An 18,098-nucleotide genomic window follows, 5' to 3' on the forward strand; every position below is an offset into this window, starting at 1 on the left:
GAGAGCAAGGATCATCTCTCACTAATTTTTGTATTCCTAGTGTTGGCATATTGTTTGTGCTCACAAGTTACTTAAATTGAATTTCAGTAAAGCATCTGGCAATTGCACATTATTCTTTAGCAAAGGTAGAGAAATGCTGCCTAAATGGTAGTATTTTTAAGTAGATTTATGCCTCCTTAGTTACAGAATATTGCTACTGGATCAGTGGCGTAAACTGAACTGGAAGTTAAACTCTTTTTCACCTTCATATCTCAGTACATAGCACATGATAAATGCTAGGTCTTTACTGAATGAAGGATTTGAATGAATGTTCCAGGACCCTGAGCCTAGCTCTGTCTTTGAAAAATATTTGTGGAGATCCCAACCCAAAACTCTAACTTGAGTTTTGAATAGTAATTATTTTGTTCACAATAGTGGGTGAATTTGTAGTCTTTTGAAGTCCACAGGCACAGATTACTACACAGTCTGCAAACACAGTACGTGGAAATTTTGTGAGATCCAGCTGAGGGAGAAAGTAATTTTGTATCCAGTAATCTTTTGGGTTTGTTGTTAATTAACATCTACTAAACATTATTGGATTGTCAAAAAGTCACGTCTATCACAGACCTAAAGACTTGTTTATTCTATTAGGTGTCTATAATAATAATAATAAAAAGTTGCCGATACTTAGAGTCAAATATAATTCAGTTGATTAAAGAAAATGATGCAATAGATATTCTAGCTGCAGAGAAATGTATAATATTTGACTCTGGATACTTTTCACACCAGCTGACAGAGAACTATATAGTTTTAGTTTATTGATATTTTTCCTAGTTTTTCCCACACTTCCTAGTTCACTCATGTGGTTGTTGGCAGGATTCATTTCCTCACGAGCTGATGGGTAGAGGCTTTCCTTGGTTCCTTGCCACAGGGGTCTCTCATTGGAGCATCTCACAACATAGCAGTTTTCTTCACCAGTGTGAGCAAACAAGAGGGCAAGAGGGCGAGTGTTAGCAAGATGGAAGTCACAGTCTTCTCTAGTTAATCATGGAAGTGACAGCTCATTACTTTTGTTGTGTTCTATTCATTAGAAGTCGCTAGGTGCAACCCACCTCAAGGGGAGAAGTTACACAGAAGTGTGTATACCAGGGTGGGGATAATTGGAAGCCAGGTCCAAAGCTGCCTATCACAGAGGCTAAGAAGCTTTTAAATGATATTTGGATCCTATTGTCCTTTTTACTTAGTATAAATATAAAAAAGAAAATGCAAGAAGTCCCCTCCTTTCACATGTAATTTTTTCCATGTATAAAAGTTGCGTGGGTGGTAAGGGTTTGAGTAGGTCTGGTTCTGGAGAGAATAAAAAATATTATAATGTACCAATTATCCCTTCCCTTTTACAAACACTCTTCAATGACTTATTTCCAGAATTTGGTATATGTTCCTTACTTTTCTCCTCCTCTCTTGTCCCCTCTACTCCTTCTCCTCCCCACTATTGAACCACAGGTATCACCTGCTTAATTCTAGAGGGTGTGTTCAATCAGGATCCAGAGTTTTTCACTTTGGACATATTGAGTGATTCCATCTTTGTTACGCGTTCTGAGGCCTATGCTTATCACTAGTATTAGTACTTTTTAATTTCTATTTTTCACTCATTTGTGTAAAACAGGGCAAAAAAGCAAATAAAAATTTAAATATTGGCAAAAACATTGTTTTCCAAGGTTGGTCATATTGCTGAGTTGTAACAGCTAGCTGACAAGCAGTGAAAAGACACCATGCAGAAGCATGACATGTTACAGTCCTTTTGCTACAGAGAGCACGTGAAGACTCTTGAGGAGCATCACGTATGAAAGGCCAATGTATGAAAGTCAGAGATGGTCCTCTGTTTCTACTCAGCTGGAAAAAGAGTGCTATGCTGTTAATCTGTGTGAAAGTGTGATTAAAATAAGTGCTTGGTGGTTGGAGAATTGTCTAGACATCTCTATGTGCAGCCCAACTTCTCTTCATTACCTGTCTGACAAGGAGATACATCAAGTCTTTTATTTTGTCTACGCTGAACAGAGCCTGATAAGGCAAATGTGTTATACCTCAAAGGAACTAAGCCTTCAAATCTCAATGTAGCTGTCTTGCCAGCATTTTGCAAATATTTTAATATTGTTTTAGAGTTTTAGCCTTGCTAAGTTCTTAGGATACGGGAGCTTTGAGATCTTAGACTTAAAAGAAAATTTTTTTCTAAGATAGCTAGTCTTGATCTTTCTGTCTCAGTTTACTCATTTGTAAAATGAAGATAATGATAGGTACTATATATGGTTGTTGACCCTCTAGTCTTAGCTCCAGAGTTCCTGAATTCCTCCTAATTTCTCATCTGTAGGAGCTTCTGTACATTCTTTCTGGATCCCATCAGCACTCTAAAGACGCCCTTTCTTTTAACTGCTTTCTTCCCCAGAATTCCTTTAGCCTGGTACTGATCCCAGCCCCTTCTGCTATACAAAGTAGAGCCCTAATATAAATATGTGAAACATACCTCTCAGTGTTTAAAATAAAAAAAGTAGGCCATGTTTCATCCTGTTTGTATTTAAATATTACTGGGGCCGGCCTGGTGGTGCAGAGGTTAAGTGTGCACGTTCCGCTTCGGCGGCCTGGGGTTCACCGGTTCGGATCCCGGGTGCGGACATAGCACCGCTTGGCAAGCCATGCTGTGGCAGGCATCCCACATATAAAGCAGAGGAAGATGGGCACAGATGTTAGCTTAGGGCCAGTCTTCCTCAGCAAAAGAGGAGGCTTGGCAGCAGATGTTAGCTCAGGGCTAATCTTCCTCAAAAATGAATGAATGAATGAATAAATATTGCTAATATTTTTTTGCCAAGTCTTCGCATTTAAAAATATAAAAGTTAAAAAAAACTTGCTTAAATGAGATCAAAATTAGTAAGTGCTTCAAATAACTTACTTTTCATTCTAACTTTCTCTTTATTTTTTCATTTGATTTATGCTAATCAAATGACTTTCTCTTTATTTTTTTCATTTGATTTATGAACATTCTACTTAAAGAGTTATGCCAGAAAGTAGCATTTATTTTAACATGACTTAATCATCCTAATCTCTTTCAAAATGCAGAGCTAACAATTAAAAAGTAAAGTATGGCTTGGGTATCCTCTAAGGTGCAATTTTAGGTGATTTTGGACAATTACACATCTTGTCATGCTGTAGGAGCACATTAGGGTTTCTGTGGGTGACTTTGGTTCCTAATTAATAGTTCCTCAGAGCTGGATCCTTGATAGTTTGTGGCTCAGTTGTTCATGTCTGCAGTCTGGAGGCCGTTGATGGTGGTGATGTCCTCCATGCACGGGGACACCTGTCCTGCTGCCTCTCCACAGGCCTTGCGAGGATCAGATGAGGTAATGTTCCTTATAGTGCTCTGGATATTGTGACACACACCTTACAAATGTGAGGTATTATTGGGGTGTTTTTTAGACATGGGCTGTGATTTTTTGACAGGACAGTTTTTCCATCATCTACATCCGTAACCCCATAACTGGAGCTTTCCACAGAGTCCCACTCATAAGTCAGTTTGAGTTAGAGCGTAATGCTTCACCATCTATTCTATAGGCAGGTGATAACACACTAAGAGTCTCACTTCCAAGAGAGCCAGCTTCAGAGGGATGTGATTGACTCACAGTGGCCCATGAGGCCTCTTAAGGTTTGGCTCAGGGATGGGGATGCTGTGATGATCCCTGACTTTAGCATAAAGTTTCAGTAGCCTGTAGTGGCAAACACATAAATTTATAAGGCTACTTGTGCCAAACTAATTTCCAAGTCACTAATTGGGTATAGTCAAGTTATATTCCACACTGACAGCAAAGGCAGGAACTAATTAAGAACCAAAGGCTACAGACAGGAGCCCCAGTACTTTGAGGCCTGTGTTTAAAAACTGAAGAATCAATTGAGACATATTATTTTATTAAATTAATTTTATTGAGGTAGAATTTATGTACATATTGTATATATGCATGTATATATGTATAAGATGCACCCATTTTAATTACAAATTGCTGAGTTTGAACAAGTGTATATACCTGGGTAATCACCACCACAGGCATTGTATTTGACCAGCACTATAGCATGATTCAAGGTCCCTTAGTGAGGAAGATGGTATCTTCATCAAGAGGGGGATCTTGTATGCAAGGACTGATAATTCATTCACTGGGAGATTACATCTGATGGTCATTTTGTTTGGTCATATTAAGCACACATCTGGGTAGAAGCCTTGTAGAGGTGAGGGCCATAAATCAATTAAGTATTGTACGTGTTCCAAGTGTGCTTTTGTTCTCGTAACCCTGTCCTTGAGTGCATCTCTGAGAGACTTCGGTTCCAATCCTGAGTCCGTGGACAGTGAACTTGCTTACGGTTGTAGGTATTTTGCCTCTGTTTCTTCATGACTAAAACGAGAGGGCTCTTAATTTCTTATGATAAGACTGAATTGTTTGATTTGAATGTGAATGTCACAAATGTAAATAGGAAACTACTTTCTACCAGTGTTGCTTCTCTGAGGATGGATTGTATTTGTTAATGAACAGAATAGAATCTGAATGTCTTTGTAGCGTTATCCTGGCACTGCTGTCAATGTAGAATATATCTTGATTATATTCTCTTAGTGACCTTGGAGTGAGTTAGGTAAATAGCCTTCTAGATACATGTGTTTGTCTTGCATTAAGCTTTTTATAATGACTGCTTTTTATTGGTTCTTGTTAGAGAAAAGAAAACCTTATCTCTGCCGTTCAGGCCTGTAACCACTCCTAAAAGGCAGAGACAAAGAAGTGCATTGTTAACTGTTGTGCAGTGCTGGGTTGGCAGAATTGTTTACTATGAATGCCAAGCTTTGGTTAACATGGATGCCTGTTACAGATACCTCTAGACCATTTTAAGGTAAAATGAAATGAATCACAGCATTTAATATTGTAGACTGCTCCCGATTTACAGCTAGCCTGCAGCTAGTTGTAGATACATAATTTCAAACTGGGAAGGCATTTTTGCTTAGAAGCAGCACTGCAAACAGTGGTTAGGTCCTCTAAATACGAAGGCCTGTTTAACCTGCAATATACCTAAAATATGACACTCATAGAACTCTGGAACCTGTCACTTTTAACTAGATTATTTGTTTATAACTGGATTTCTGTGGGGGAAGTACTGGTTTGCAGATGTAGAATATTTGCTTTACAAACATGTTTTGACCTCCTAATATGTACCAGACACTGTAGTGGGCACTGGGAGTACATGGATAAATAAAATATAACCCCTTCTTTCAACGAGTGCATGGTGGGGAAGATACACAAATGGATAATCATAAAACAAGAAGGTTTAAAAAAGAAATTATGAGGTACATTGGGGGATCAGCTATGCTTAAGGTACTGAGAGCGCAGAAGGAGAATACTTGTCCAGGTAGGATGCGGGCTTTCCTGGAGGACTCACACTAAGCTCAATCTAAAAGGACGAGGAGAAATTTCTAAGATGAAGCGGGGAAGTGCGTGGGGAGAGTATTCCAGGCAGAGGATACAGCATGAATGAGGGCCTGGGGTTGGAAACTGCAAGCACTTGGTAAGACTAGGGCAAAGCCAGAAGTAGTGGAAGAAGAGGCAGAAGAGAAAGGTAGGGACCTGATATGGTGCATCTTAACTGTCATGTATGGAAGTGTGGATTTTTCCTGTGATCAGGTTTTAAGACAGACGCTCAGACAAGGATATAGGAACTGGTTTGAGGGTACAGGGACAGTTGCTTTATCAGGCGGTTGTAATCAGCTGGTGAGGAATGACAAAGGCCTGGACTAGGGCAGAGGTATTCAGGAGAAAAGGGGAGGTAGTAGATACATATTTGGGAAGTAAGATAATCAGATCTGAGGATTGATCAGATGTGAGGGATAAAGGACAGGATGTTCAGACTTATGCTTTTGTTCAGTGAGTAACTGAGAAAGGAATATCAGACAAAGAGGCAGTAAAAATTCAATTTGAGCAAGTTGAGTTTGAGATGATTGTGGAGACGGCCAGCACAGTGTTGACATATCTCTAAAATATGTAGAAGTTTGAAGACCTACAGGTATAGATTTGGGAATCATTAGTACATGGGTGATCGTTGAAACCCTGGAATAAAGTAAAATCAGAATTTTTGAGAACCTACCTTCAAAAGTGAGCTTGGCATATTTTGGGGTAGGTGCTTACTCTAGTTTCTTGCAACTTCTTTTAAAATTGAAAACTTGCCTATCAAAGGACCATGAATAATAACCGCTGGCAATTTTTGTTCATTCATTCAACAGGTATTTAATAAACACTATGTGCCTGGATGTCAGCAGACACATAAAATGGTGAAGGTATTTCCGTGCCCTTTAGGAGATTGCAATCACAGTGATCAGATTCTCTGCATTTTTAAATCCTCTGATATCAATGAGGTTATTTTAAGGGGTAAACAGTTGTGATGGACTGATGCTATTAGCAAATGACTGTCATATTTGCTAAGAAAAAAAGCATGCATCTTACTCTTAAATGGTTCTTTGCTGTATTTCTTACAACACAGAATTTTATTTGTTCAAGGTGAACAATGGAGAACAGTGTAAAGAAAGGAACATAAACCGAGGGTTTTCTCCTGGGAATGTACTCCTGTATCAAATGTGAGGAGAGTTGTGCCACTACTATATTTAAGTAAAAGAATAGTTGTAGCCATTAGTATTAGGCCAGCACTGTTCATTGTTCAGAAACTAGTCTGACTGATACTCTGGTTTTGTTCCTGTTACTCAGGATTGTAGACAATTGTGTTTGTTTTTCTGTCTTCTTTATTGGGGCTGATAAGAGTCATCCTGTAGGTTTCATATTTTTGTTCCAAATGTCCTGGGGTGGGGAGTGCAAAGCAAATGTAGTAGGATAATTGTGTATCTTTAGGCTGTTCTATTTATGATGTGCCAATTAACTGAAATAAATTTAACCCTGTGGAAAAAAAATGTTTTCTATAAAAGGAAAAAGCAAATCTGGAGTACATGTAAAGCGTCATGAATGTAAATTCAAGAATTAACCAAATTCTGCTAAAATGTAGATATTTCAAGAATAGTTTCTGAGTAGTCATATTGTTTATCACATAATTTCCCTGACTTTTGCCTTTAAAATACAATTTAACTAAAATGGACCCTGCAGCCTTGATTTGTCTATCCGATTTTATTGCTGATAACTTTAATGTGAGGCATCCAACTCCTGCCATTTCTACTGTTTCTATGGTAACGAAAGTGTGCAAACCCAGCAGTATCACTTTCTTTCACAGCTGGCATTTTGTGTTCACAGTGAGAAGAGTAGTTTTAGTAGAGCATAGACTGTGTTAATTGGGATGTAACCAGGTCAGAACAATTTTGGTATCCTTTCTTCATTCTTTTGTATGTGTAGGTGTGGGTGCATGTGCATGAGCTGCAGGCTCCTTAATTTTTAAAAATGTACTTTCACTTAAATTAATCACTATTAAAGTTAGTCTTTTGAAAATTAAACATAATATCTGTGAGTACGACTCAATGTGGAATCTCGAAGATTAGGTGGAGTTCCAAGAATTGCTCCTAAACCTGTAGGCCCTTGAGAATTTCCATTAAGAAAAAAGAAATGATTGATGTGAAAATACTTTGAGAAGTTAAACGCATTTTAATGTCAATTATGTAATTTATTTTGTTGTTGTCATTTTTATTTTGAAACATCAAGTATCTTGTGACCTTAACACTTATTTACTTGTTCTGAAGGGGACAAGTAATCTCACTTAAGGGGTGCACATTTAAAAATGACTCCCTCTGCAATTCTAGATCTCAACTTGACTCTGGGAGCCCTGCCCTGTAGATATTGCCCAAGCTCTGGGTTCCTTTCTCAGACTGTACAAAAGAGCTCATGTCACTGCCTCTGCCCTCATCTCAGACTCGACATGGAGACCCCACAGTTAGAGCTTCCATAGGCTTAAAGTACGTTATATAAAAGATATTCTCTACTAACTTCATTACTAGCTAGACCCTCTTTTCTCTCTCTGTATGCTCATTCCATGTGGTGCTCTTTCTCTGTTTCCACATAGCGTGACTGCAGGACCTTCTAACAAGAGCGAGCTAACAGTGATCGAAGACCAGCTTCCTGCTTTTCTTCTATTCAGCAGTTCATAATCTATTATCATTTCTTATATAAAGCAGTTTTTGCTCCTGTATCTCCCATATCTTGTGTTTTTATCTTACAACTTTGTTTTGAAAGGATTTAAGCGCAAAATTTAGAAGTTACAAATAACGTAGCAAATGATATGTGAGATGGTTTATTTGATAATTTTACAGTTTTAAAAATTGCTATATCTCAGAGATTCCATTCTCACTAAGGCCTTCAAAAGAATCCTCTAAATCTGCCTTTACCTTCTTTCTACTTGTTCAGGTTTCATTTACTGTATCTGACTTCTGTAAATGCACAGAAATTATTTTTTCTGAGTCACCAATGACCCTCTAATTGTCCAAAAGTTGCCTTTTCTTAGCTTTTGTTCTGTTGCGCCTGACGACCACCTCTTCCTTTTTAAACTCTCTTGGCTTCTAGAACCTGTGCTGTTTTCTTACCTTTGATGCTCCTTCATGGGTTCTTCTATTGGCCTTTTTCCTCTAACCGCCCTTTATTCCTCTCAGCATTATTGCTTTAATATATTTTTTAAAATGCCATATCTCTAATTACACCCAATACCAAAATATGCAAAATCAAACATTATGGAAATATATAATATAGTAGAAAATGACAGTCTCTACAAACCCTGCTATCAGAGATTGGGCAGAATACTAAAATCTGTGTGTGTGTGTGTGTGTGTGTGTGTGTGTGTGTATTATGCAACTTCTAAAAGTTATGGGTAAGACAGAAAGATAACAAAATGATGCTAATTGTAGTTGTGTGAAAGCTAAAGTCTTTACAAGTTCCTCCATCATTCTGTATGATCGACCCCCCAGCCCCAAGCTTTGCCTTACCTCTCCAGTAAACTTCTACACTGACTCTCCTCCTCTTGCATTGACTCCAGCCACATTGACCTCTTTGCTGTCTCCAGTTGGCTAGCCTGCTAGCTCACCAAGGTTTTTCTTAACTGCTCCAAACACCATGACCTTACCCTTCTGTAAATCTTGTGGCAGCCTCACCAACTCTCAGAACACAGGCCAGACAATGCTCAAGAACCTATCCAGTTCAGGTGCTCAGATGACTTGTGCCAAAAGCAGGACCATTGGAAACAGCAAGCAAGCCCCACCTTGGGTTCCTTCTCTTTAGAGTCATCAGTGCCATATCACACTGTCCTTCCTGACACTGACTGTTCTCTCTAGCGTGTCTCCAGTTCACCAGGCAAATTCCTGCCTCAGGCCTTTCAACTTGCTCTTCCCTTTGCCCAGACTGCTCTTCCCTTAGATTCCATCTGGCTTATTACTGCACCTTCTTTAGGTCTTATCCCAAATGTTACCTTCTCACGGAGACATTCCCTGAGTAACTTAAAATAATACTTAAATAATGTTGAAAATAACACCCCTTCAACCCACTCTCAACAGTGCCTATCCCCATTCCTTGCTTTATTTTTTGTCTTTATTATCTTCTTAATATATGGTATATACAAAAGAACATTTGGAACATTTGTGTACCCTACAAAGCATAACAATCGAGAACCTATCACTTAACCCCATAATTGGAACGTTACCAATTGCTTGTTTCTATTTATGATTTTTCCCCCATCCTATCTTCCTGCCTCCTCCGAAGAGGTAACAAATATCCTGAATTTTGAATCTATTATTAACTTCTTTTTAAAAATAGGTTTATCACATTTGTGTACATGCCTAAACAGTATATTCTTTGGCTTGGCTTGTTTTTAAGTTTTGTGAAAATGGCATCCTGCTGTATGTAGTCTTCTAAAACTTGCTTCTTTTACTCAACATAATGCTGCCAAGATTTGAACATTTTTTTACCTTTATTTATAATTCAGTGATTTTCACTGCTGTTTTAAAATTCATTGTGTGACTGTACCACAATTAATTTCTCCATTTTCCTATTAGCTAGCAATTTGGGTTGTGTCCAGATTTTTTTTGTATTAAAAACTGTGCTGCTATGAATATTCTCTGGTGTATCTAAAAATGGAATTACTGAGTCAAAGGGTATGCAATTGTTCAATTTTGCAAGATGATGCCACATTGTTTTCCAAAGAAGTTACACCAATTTATTCTCCCACTAGCAATGTATTGGAATTCCCCCTGACCCACTTCCTATTCAACAGTTCTTAATTTTTAACCAGTCTACTAGGTGTAAAATGGTATATCACTGTGATTTTAATTTGCATTTCCCTCATTATTAGTGAGGTTGAACATCTTTTCTTATGCTTAGTGGTTAAACATGTTTCTTCTTTTGTTAAATGTGTGTTCAGACATTTTGCCCGTTTTTCTATTAGGTTGTTTTTCATGTTGATTTGTAGGAGTTCCTTATTCTGGATACTAAACCTTTGTTGCTTATGTATGTTGCAAATACTTCTGCTGGGTTGTGCTTTTAAAATTTTATTTATCTTTGATGATTCAAAGTTATTTTAATAGCCAAATTTATCAGTCTTGTCTTTTACGATTATTTTCCATATCTTGTATAAGAAATTCTTCCCTACCTCAGGCTCAGAAACGTATTCTCCTATATTCCCCCCCCAAAGTTTTAAAGTTTTGCTTTCCACATTTAAGTCGTCTTTAATCTGCCTGAAACTGATGTGTGTATGGTGAGGTGAGGATTCATTTTATTTATTTTTTCCCCATTTGGATAACCTCTTGTGCCAACACCATTTATTGAATAGTTCCACCTTTCTCCACTGATCTGAAGTTTGTCTTCTTTCAGTATCATGGTTCCATCTGGGTTCTCCATTCTATCCCATTGACCAGTTTGTCTGTCCCTTTCTCAGTATCACAGTCTTAATTACATAGCTTTAAAATAAATTTGATATCATGTTTTGAGCCAGGTTCCTCTTCTTATCCCCTACCTGTAACACTTCAGGAGTATCTTGGCGCTGTTCTTAGCTCTTCACTCTTCCAGATACATTTTAAAATCAGCTTTTCAAGTTCCGTGAAAAAAGCCATTAAGGAATTTTGATTGAAATTTACAGATAAGTATGGGGAAAATTTATGTCTTTACTATACTGAGTCTTCTTATCTATAAACATGGGTTCTTAATTTAGGACTTTTTAATGTCATTTAAGATAAAGTTTCAAGGTGTTCTGTATAAAAATCTTGTATATCCTTTGATATATTTTTCTTGTATATCCTTTGATATATGTTTATTCCTAGGCACCTTATAGTTTTTTTGTTGCTATAGAAATGTTGCCTTTGAAAAATTATATTTCCTAGTTGTTGTCGGTTTTTTTTTTTCTTGGTATATAGACACTTTTTCATATTGTTCAATTAGCCAGACATCCAACTAAACTATCTTTTACTATTGCTAATAATTTGTCTGTAAGTAGTTTGGGTTTTCTATGTAGATAATTATATCATCTACAAATAACAGTAGTTTTGTGTCTGCCTTTCTAATCCATATGGCTTTAATTATTGTTTTATAGCACTGAGCTTATAGTTGAGAAGTTGATTTGGAAGTTGTAATAGTGGGTATCTTTGCATTGTTCCTGATTTTAAAGGAAATGCTTCCAATGTTTCCTTCTTAGTTTTTGATACATACACATTGTCAGGTTAAGGAAGTTTTTTCTAGTCTATTTTGCTGAGAGTTTTTTTTATCATGAATGAGTATTAAATTTTATCAACTGCTTTTTCAGCCTTTATCAAGATGATTATATCATCTTCTTTAATCTGTTAATAAGGTGATGGATTCATATAGATTTTCTTATGTTAAGCCACCGTGGCATTTTTGTTTCTGGATTTGGCTTAATAATGTTTTCTTTAGTATATTCTCATCTATCCTCATGAATGAGATTGGCTTGAAATTTTTCTTTCTCATATTTTGTCTGGTTTTGCTGTCAAGGTTATTCTGGCCTTCTAGAACGTGTTGGGAGCATTCTTTCTTTTTCTAGTCTCTGAAAAAGAAAGATTGAAACAACCTGTTATTGAAGATTTGGAGAATTTGCCTCTATGATCATCTAGGCTTTGGTGTTTTCTCAGTAGGAAGATTTTTAGCTACAGTTTCAATTTATTAGCACGTCTTGGTTTTTTCAGGTTTTCTAATTCATTTTGAGTCAATTTGTAGATTACGTTTTCTTGACTTTGTTTTGCATACATTTTAAAATTAATAGATATAAAGTTCATAGGGTTTTTAAATCTTTCTAACCTTCATAGATTCTGCTCTCACCTTTATCTTTTTGCTTCTACTTTCTTTTGGTTTATTCTGTTGAGCTTTTTTTTTTTTCAACTTCTTAACTTGGGCATATGATTATTTTCAGCCTTTCTTCCTTCCTAACATAAATATTTAAGGCTATAAATTTCCCTTATAAGTACTGCATTAGCTGCATCCTGCAGGTCTTGATAGATAGTACTTTCCTAATTTCATTTCTGAGTATTTTCAATTTCTTCATAGTTTCTCCTTTTACCTCTGAGTGATTTGGAAGTATTTTGTTTTCAATTTATACTTTTGTAGTTGACTTTTAACTTAATTGCATTGTGGTCAGAGAACATAGTCTGTTTGATAATAATTCCTTGAAATTTCTAGAGACCTGCTAGTACAGAATCAATATTTATAAATGTTCCATGTGTGCTTGAGAAAAATGTGCATTCTCTAATTTTTGGATAAAAAGTTGTATATATGTCCACTAGGTCAATTTTGTTCATTGTGTCTTTGGTAGTCTTTATCTTACTAATCTTTTGTCTGCTTGACATATCACTAATTGAGAAAAGTGTATTATCATTGGTCTTTTCTCTCTCTGAAGTTATATCAATTTTTTTGCTCTATATGTGTTTCAAGCATGTAACAAGTTTAGGAGTGTTGCCTCTTTCTGGTGAGTTGAACCTTGCATTGTTATAAAGTGACCATCTCTACTCTCAATAATGCTTTTGTCCTAAAAGCTATTTTGTCTGACATTACTATAGTTGATCCAGCTTTCTTTTAGCAGTTTGCCTGATATATCTTTTTTATTTTGTAATTTATCCATCCATCTATTCTTTTTTTTAAAGATAGGCACCTGAGCTAACATCTGTTGCCAATCCTTTTTTTTTTTCTCCTTCTTCTTCCTGAATCCCGCCAGTACCTAGTTGTATATTCTACTTGTAGGTTCTTCTGGCTCTGCTGTGTGAGATGCCACTTCAGCATGCCTGATGAGCAGTGCTAGGTCTATGCCCAGGATCCGAACCAGCGAAACCCTGGGCCACCAAAGTGGAGCATGTGAACTTAACCGCTTGGCCATGGGGCTGGCCCCCTGATATATCTTTTAATAGCCTTTCAACTTTTATGGTCCTTCTATTTAGGTGGATCTCTTGTAAAGAGTGTATGAGTGGATTTTGTTTTTAATCTCATATGGAAATAATATGCTTTTAGCAGGAAAATATATTTAGTCCTTAGACATAAGTTAGGAAGTTTTTCCTCCAGAGAAGGTTTCCTTTTGCTTCTACTGGTAGCTCTAGGTTTACTGTAGTCCCTTTGAGAGTCTTGGCTCATTGTAGGGTAGCAGGCTCAGCTTCTTTACCTGGCTGGTGGCCCAAGGTTCAATGTTCCCACTGAAGTGTGTTACTGGCATCTGCCCTCAGGCTCATCCTGCCTTTCCTTCATTCTCCAGTCACAAGGATAGGTTATTTGGGGTGGGGCTGGAGGTTGTTGTAGATATCCCCAATCTCTTGTGAGATGAGGGACCCTTCAAGGAATGCGGCTGTTATTCTGTAATGGCAGGGTCCCTCAGAGCACCTAGTCAGCCATAATACCAGATGTGGAAATCTCTTATATTCTTCTTATTTTATTTTTTTCCACAGTACTCATCAATATCTGACGTACTGTATATTTGTTTATTTATTGCCTTTCTCTTTCCACTAAAATGTAAGCTCCATGAGGGCAAGGATTTTTCATGGTTTTGTTTACTGCTGTATCTCTAGCATGTAAATCACTACCTAATACTTAATATGTGCTCACTCAATGACTATGGAGGGTGGAGAGGGTAGTGTAAAAGAGTGATGCCAAGTCTTGAGCTTTTACCTTGAAATACTCTTATATGTCCCTCCATGACCACTGTCGTGAGTTAGAGTGCCTTTACTTTTCTCTAGACTATTGTAGCCCACTTCCAACTGGTCTCTCTGTCTCTACCTTTTGGTCCATCCATCCTTTCCAATTCTTCCTTCACATTGCTACCAGAGTTTTTTTTTCCCTAACTATACATCTGATTATCTCACTATCTTGTCTCGGCTTAGCCTGTAGAATCAATTCTAGTTTCTTAAATGTGGCATTTTATTTCCAACATAGTTTCCAGTCTTATTTCTGCACTGAGCGTTCTATGCTCTAGTCATATCAAAATACTTACAGGCTCTCCCATTATGCCATGTCTGTGTTTTAACATGACAATGCCCTTATTTATAGGGTTTTCTGACCCTGAAAAGTCATTCTTTTGTTTATGCTTATCAAAATCATAGTCATCCTTAAATTCATCGAAAGTCATCTCCTTCCTAAAGACTATCCTTATACTTTCCAAGAAGAATCATTTATTTCTGGCATTTTATTTTGCTGTTTTGGTACTTTTTGTAATCTGCCTTCTATTCTAAAAAGCTGTCTGTCTGTCTTTCCCTCCTAGATTTCAAGTTCCTTAAGTCAAGGGCTTCGTGTCTTATTTCTCTTTGTTTCCTAGAAGTCTGCAGTCTAATGTTTTATACATAATGGATCTTTGATAAATAGTTGTCAAACTTGAATTTTGAAGGTTTGGTTTTTGTCCGATGCTATTTTTCTCTTTCTGATGGTAAACTAATCTTGTCTCCTGTCTTCAATTATCACACTCCAGTGATAATAACTTCCAAATCCAAATTTTCCTATTGCTATTCCCCTGGCCAGTATGATTTAGGCATCTCACATTACTCAAACTCACTATGTCATCTCCTCTTTGTGGTTCTGCCTCCCAAACCAGTACCTCTCATAACTTTTCCATATAAAAGGCACCATCATTCTTCCAGTCACAGAAACTCAAAACTTAGATGAAATCTTTATCACCCTTTGTCTTAATCTTCTGACTTCAACTAGTCACAAAGTGCTGTTAATTTCTCCTTTAAAACATTACTCAACTCCATGCCTGTCTCTCCGTTTCAGCTGAGAAGACCTTGGACAAAGCCCTTATCACTTCCCCCTCTCCTGTAATCTCACTACCTGGAGTATAAAGGTCAGATGACTTCACCTGGCATCTAAGACTGTCCAGAGTCTGCATTCATTCTACTACCCCCAACATGAGTCCTCTGGTTTCTGTCAAGTCAGACTCCTTATTGTCTCCTAAGCTTACCTCTTTCGTAGCCTTTTCCACCTCCTGCAGTGTGCTTGCCTTTCTACTCTGCCATGCTAGTTCCTGTCCATTTTTCAGGATTAGGATAATGGACACCGCCCCTGCCCCCACCTCCAATGAACATTTCCCTTAACAATGGAAACCCTAGTTAATCACTTCCTCCTTTGAACTATTTTTTTAGTGCTTATTGTTTTCATTGAAACTTAAAAAAGAGTCACTAAATTGGAAGGGAATCCTTTTCTTCTTTCTTTCTTTTTTCTTTCTTCTCCCAAAGCCCCGCAGTACATAGTTAGTTGTATATTTTAGTTGTGGGTCCTTCTAGTTGTGGCATGTAGGACGCACCCCAGCATGGCTCAATGAGCAGTGCCAGGTCCATGCCCAGGATCCGAACCGGTGAAACCCCGGGCCAGAGATGCAGAGTAGTGAACTCAACCACTTGGCCACGGGGCCAGCCCCTGGAAGTGAATCTTAAAAGTAATCTAGTTTAACCTCTAACCCAAGACCTCAATCCTCTCCATAACTCATACATAGCACTAGCTTCTAATATTATACTAAGCTTCTGATTTTTCTTTCTACTTATTTAGTGAGCACCTGGAAGTTAGGAACTTGGTTTACTGTGCTTTTGTCATTCCTCTTAATTCTTAGCATGGTTAGCATGGTTCTTTGTCCCTAAAAGACTCTAAAAATATATTCATTGATTGGATAAATGAATTATAAATTTTCTCTCCAAAGAGTTTCCAGAGGTGACTTACTTGCCCAAAAGCCTGGCTCCACACTTCTTCTGTTTCCAAATGCCTACAAATGAGGATGACTTAAAAGATGGTGGTTTGGGGCCCGCCCGGTGGTGGAGTGGTTAAGTTCTTGCACTCTGCTTCGGCGGCCCAGGGTTTTGCCAGTTCGAATCCTGGTGCGGACATGGCACCGCTCATTAAGCCACGCTGAGGTGGCGTCCCACGTGCCCCAACTAGAAGGACCCACACCTGAAAATACACAACTATGTACTGGGTGGCTTTGAGAGAAAAAGGAAAAATAAAATCTTTAAAAAAAAAAAAGCTGGTGGTTACATTTTCAGCCTACTCTTTTCTTTATATAGCTCAGTATTAACCTTGATTTTTATTTTCCTACATCTTGAAATTATATTTAGAATTTCTCACTTTTGCATGAACTATAGCTGAAAAGGCATATGAATTTTAATGGAGTCTGTTGAATGTTTATCGTGTTTTCTTACAGTAGTTTAGAAATATTTAGCAAGGAATATTCCATTTGATTCATTTAAATGAAGGTAATTATGTTGTGGTTTGAGGTTTTCTATGAAAATTTTCAACCACAAAGACTCTGTTGTGGGAAACAAGCAGACAATTTATAATTTGTGCAAGTTTTTAAATTACTATTATTCATTACTTCTGTGGGGCAAATAGAAATGATAGTTTTGATTCCTTTGTAATTATTTGTATGATATAATTTTGAAAATAAGATGTGTTTCCATGGCAAGGATGTTTATGTAAAGTTAGTGCTAACTTCAAGTATGTCAAATGCTTTAACTGTGTCGAGGGTGCTTAATATTCGATTATAGTTTTGATGAAATTACAGAAGTGATATTTTCATATTATAAGAACTCTTGTACATTTTAGAGCATGTCAAAAGAATAAGCACAGTAATTTGAATGCTCTATTTTTATTTCTAGAAACCAGCAAATATCCTAGTAATGGGAGAAGGTCCTGAGAGGGGGAGAGTCAAAATAGGTAGGTAATTATTCCTAAAATTTATTAAGAAACTGAAGTGACTACAAAGATGGTTTCCCTTTTTAATACTCTTATTTAAGTAGTTAATTTTAAAATTACTTCCTCAGTATTTTTAGAAAAGATGTTGGGAAATGTAGATAGATAGTTTATAAAACCCTTGGGTTTATTTCCAAAATAAGGTTCTATAATTACAAACTGAGGCATCACTGGGAATTGACAAGGAAGCCCACAAAAAATTCATTCCCATACACTATCCCAAGCGTGTGTTCATGTCACTGTCACTGTCCTCCATAGTCACCCCAAACATAATGCCCTGAATCTTACTTCTTCCTCAGCTTTATTGAATGTTCTTTCCCTGAATGCGTCCCTCCCACCCTCAGCTAATTCGCACAGATCTTCACGCATTACTTCCTTCCACCCACTGTGTGCCCTGTGACAGGTACCAACGCATCTTTTCCAAGTGAATATGTATGTTTATAGACTCTCTTACTTGCCTGTCTTAGATTAAGGCACTGACAGGAGTCTTAACTGTATATTAAAATTTCCTTTGCAACCCTGAAGGTTCTAAAAGAGATCAGCGTTATTTATACCTATGACACATTTGGGGAGAAAATGAACTAAGAAATGCTTTATTCAATTTCTTTTCATTGAAATTACGTTTATTAATGTTCATTGCTTTTTAGAAGGGTTTTAAAATAAATTTTGTTTCATCAACCTGCTTTCTTTGCTATTAGAATGTGTTGTGCTAGGTTGGGGTGATGCAAAATTGTGCTGACTTGACCTCCTACAAATCCATTCCATCCTGCTTCAGCCGAGCCTGCCCTGCTGCTTGGTTTTCTACTTCTTCGATTAATTTGCTAGCCCAGTTCCTGAAGAAGCTGTTCTCAACCAAATTCTCTCTGCCTAAACCTCGACGCTGCGTTTACTGAGCTTCAGAGTCATTCAGAAATT

At 37.4% G+C, this 18,098-nt stretch overlaps 1 protein-coding gene across 3 annotated transcripts in view; it reads left to right on the top strand.

The window, feature by feature from the left end:
• CDK19 (cyclin dependent kinase 19) overlaps positions 1-18,098 on the top strand; it is a 161,973-nt gene that overhangs the window by 120,655 nt on the left and 23,220 nt on the right. For all 3 annotated transcript variants that reach the window (XM_046675895.1, XM_046675896.1, XM_046675897.1), the window contains one exon: positions 17,090-17,147. In XM_046675895.1, coding sequence (XP_046531851.1) covers positions 17,090-17,147 — 58 coding nt within the window. The remainder of the gene's footprint in view (positions 1-17,089; positions 17,148-18,098) is intronic.

This window comes from Equus quagga, chromosome 11 (assembly GCF_021613505.1).
Source record: "Equus quagga isolate Etosha38 chromosome 11, UCLA_HA_Equagga_1.0, whole genome shotgun sequence".
NCBI classification, from domain to species: domain Eukaryota; kingdom Metazoa; phylum Chordata; class Mammalia; order Perissodactyla; family Equidae; genus Equus; species Equus quagga.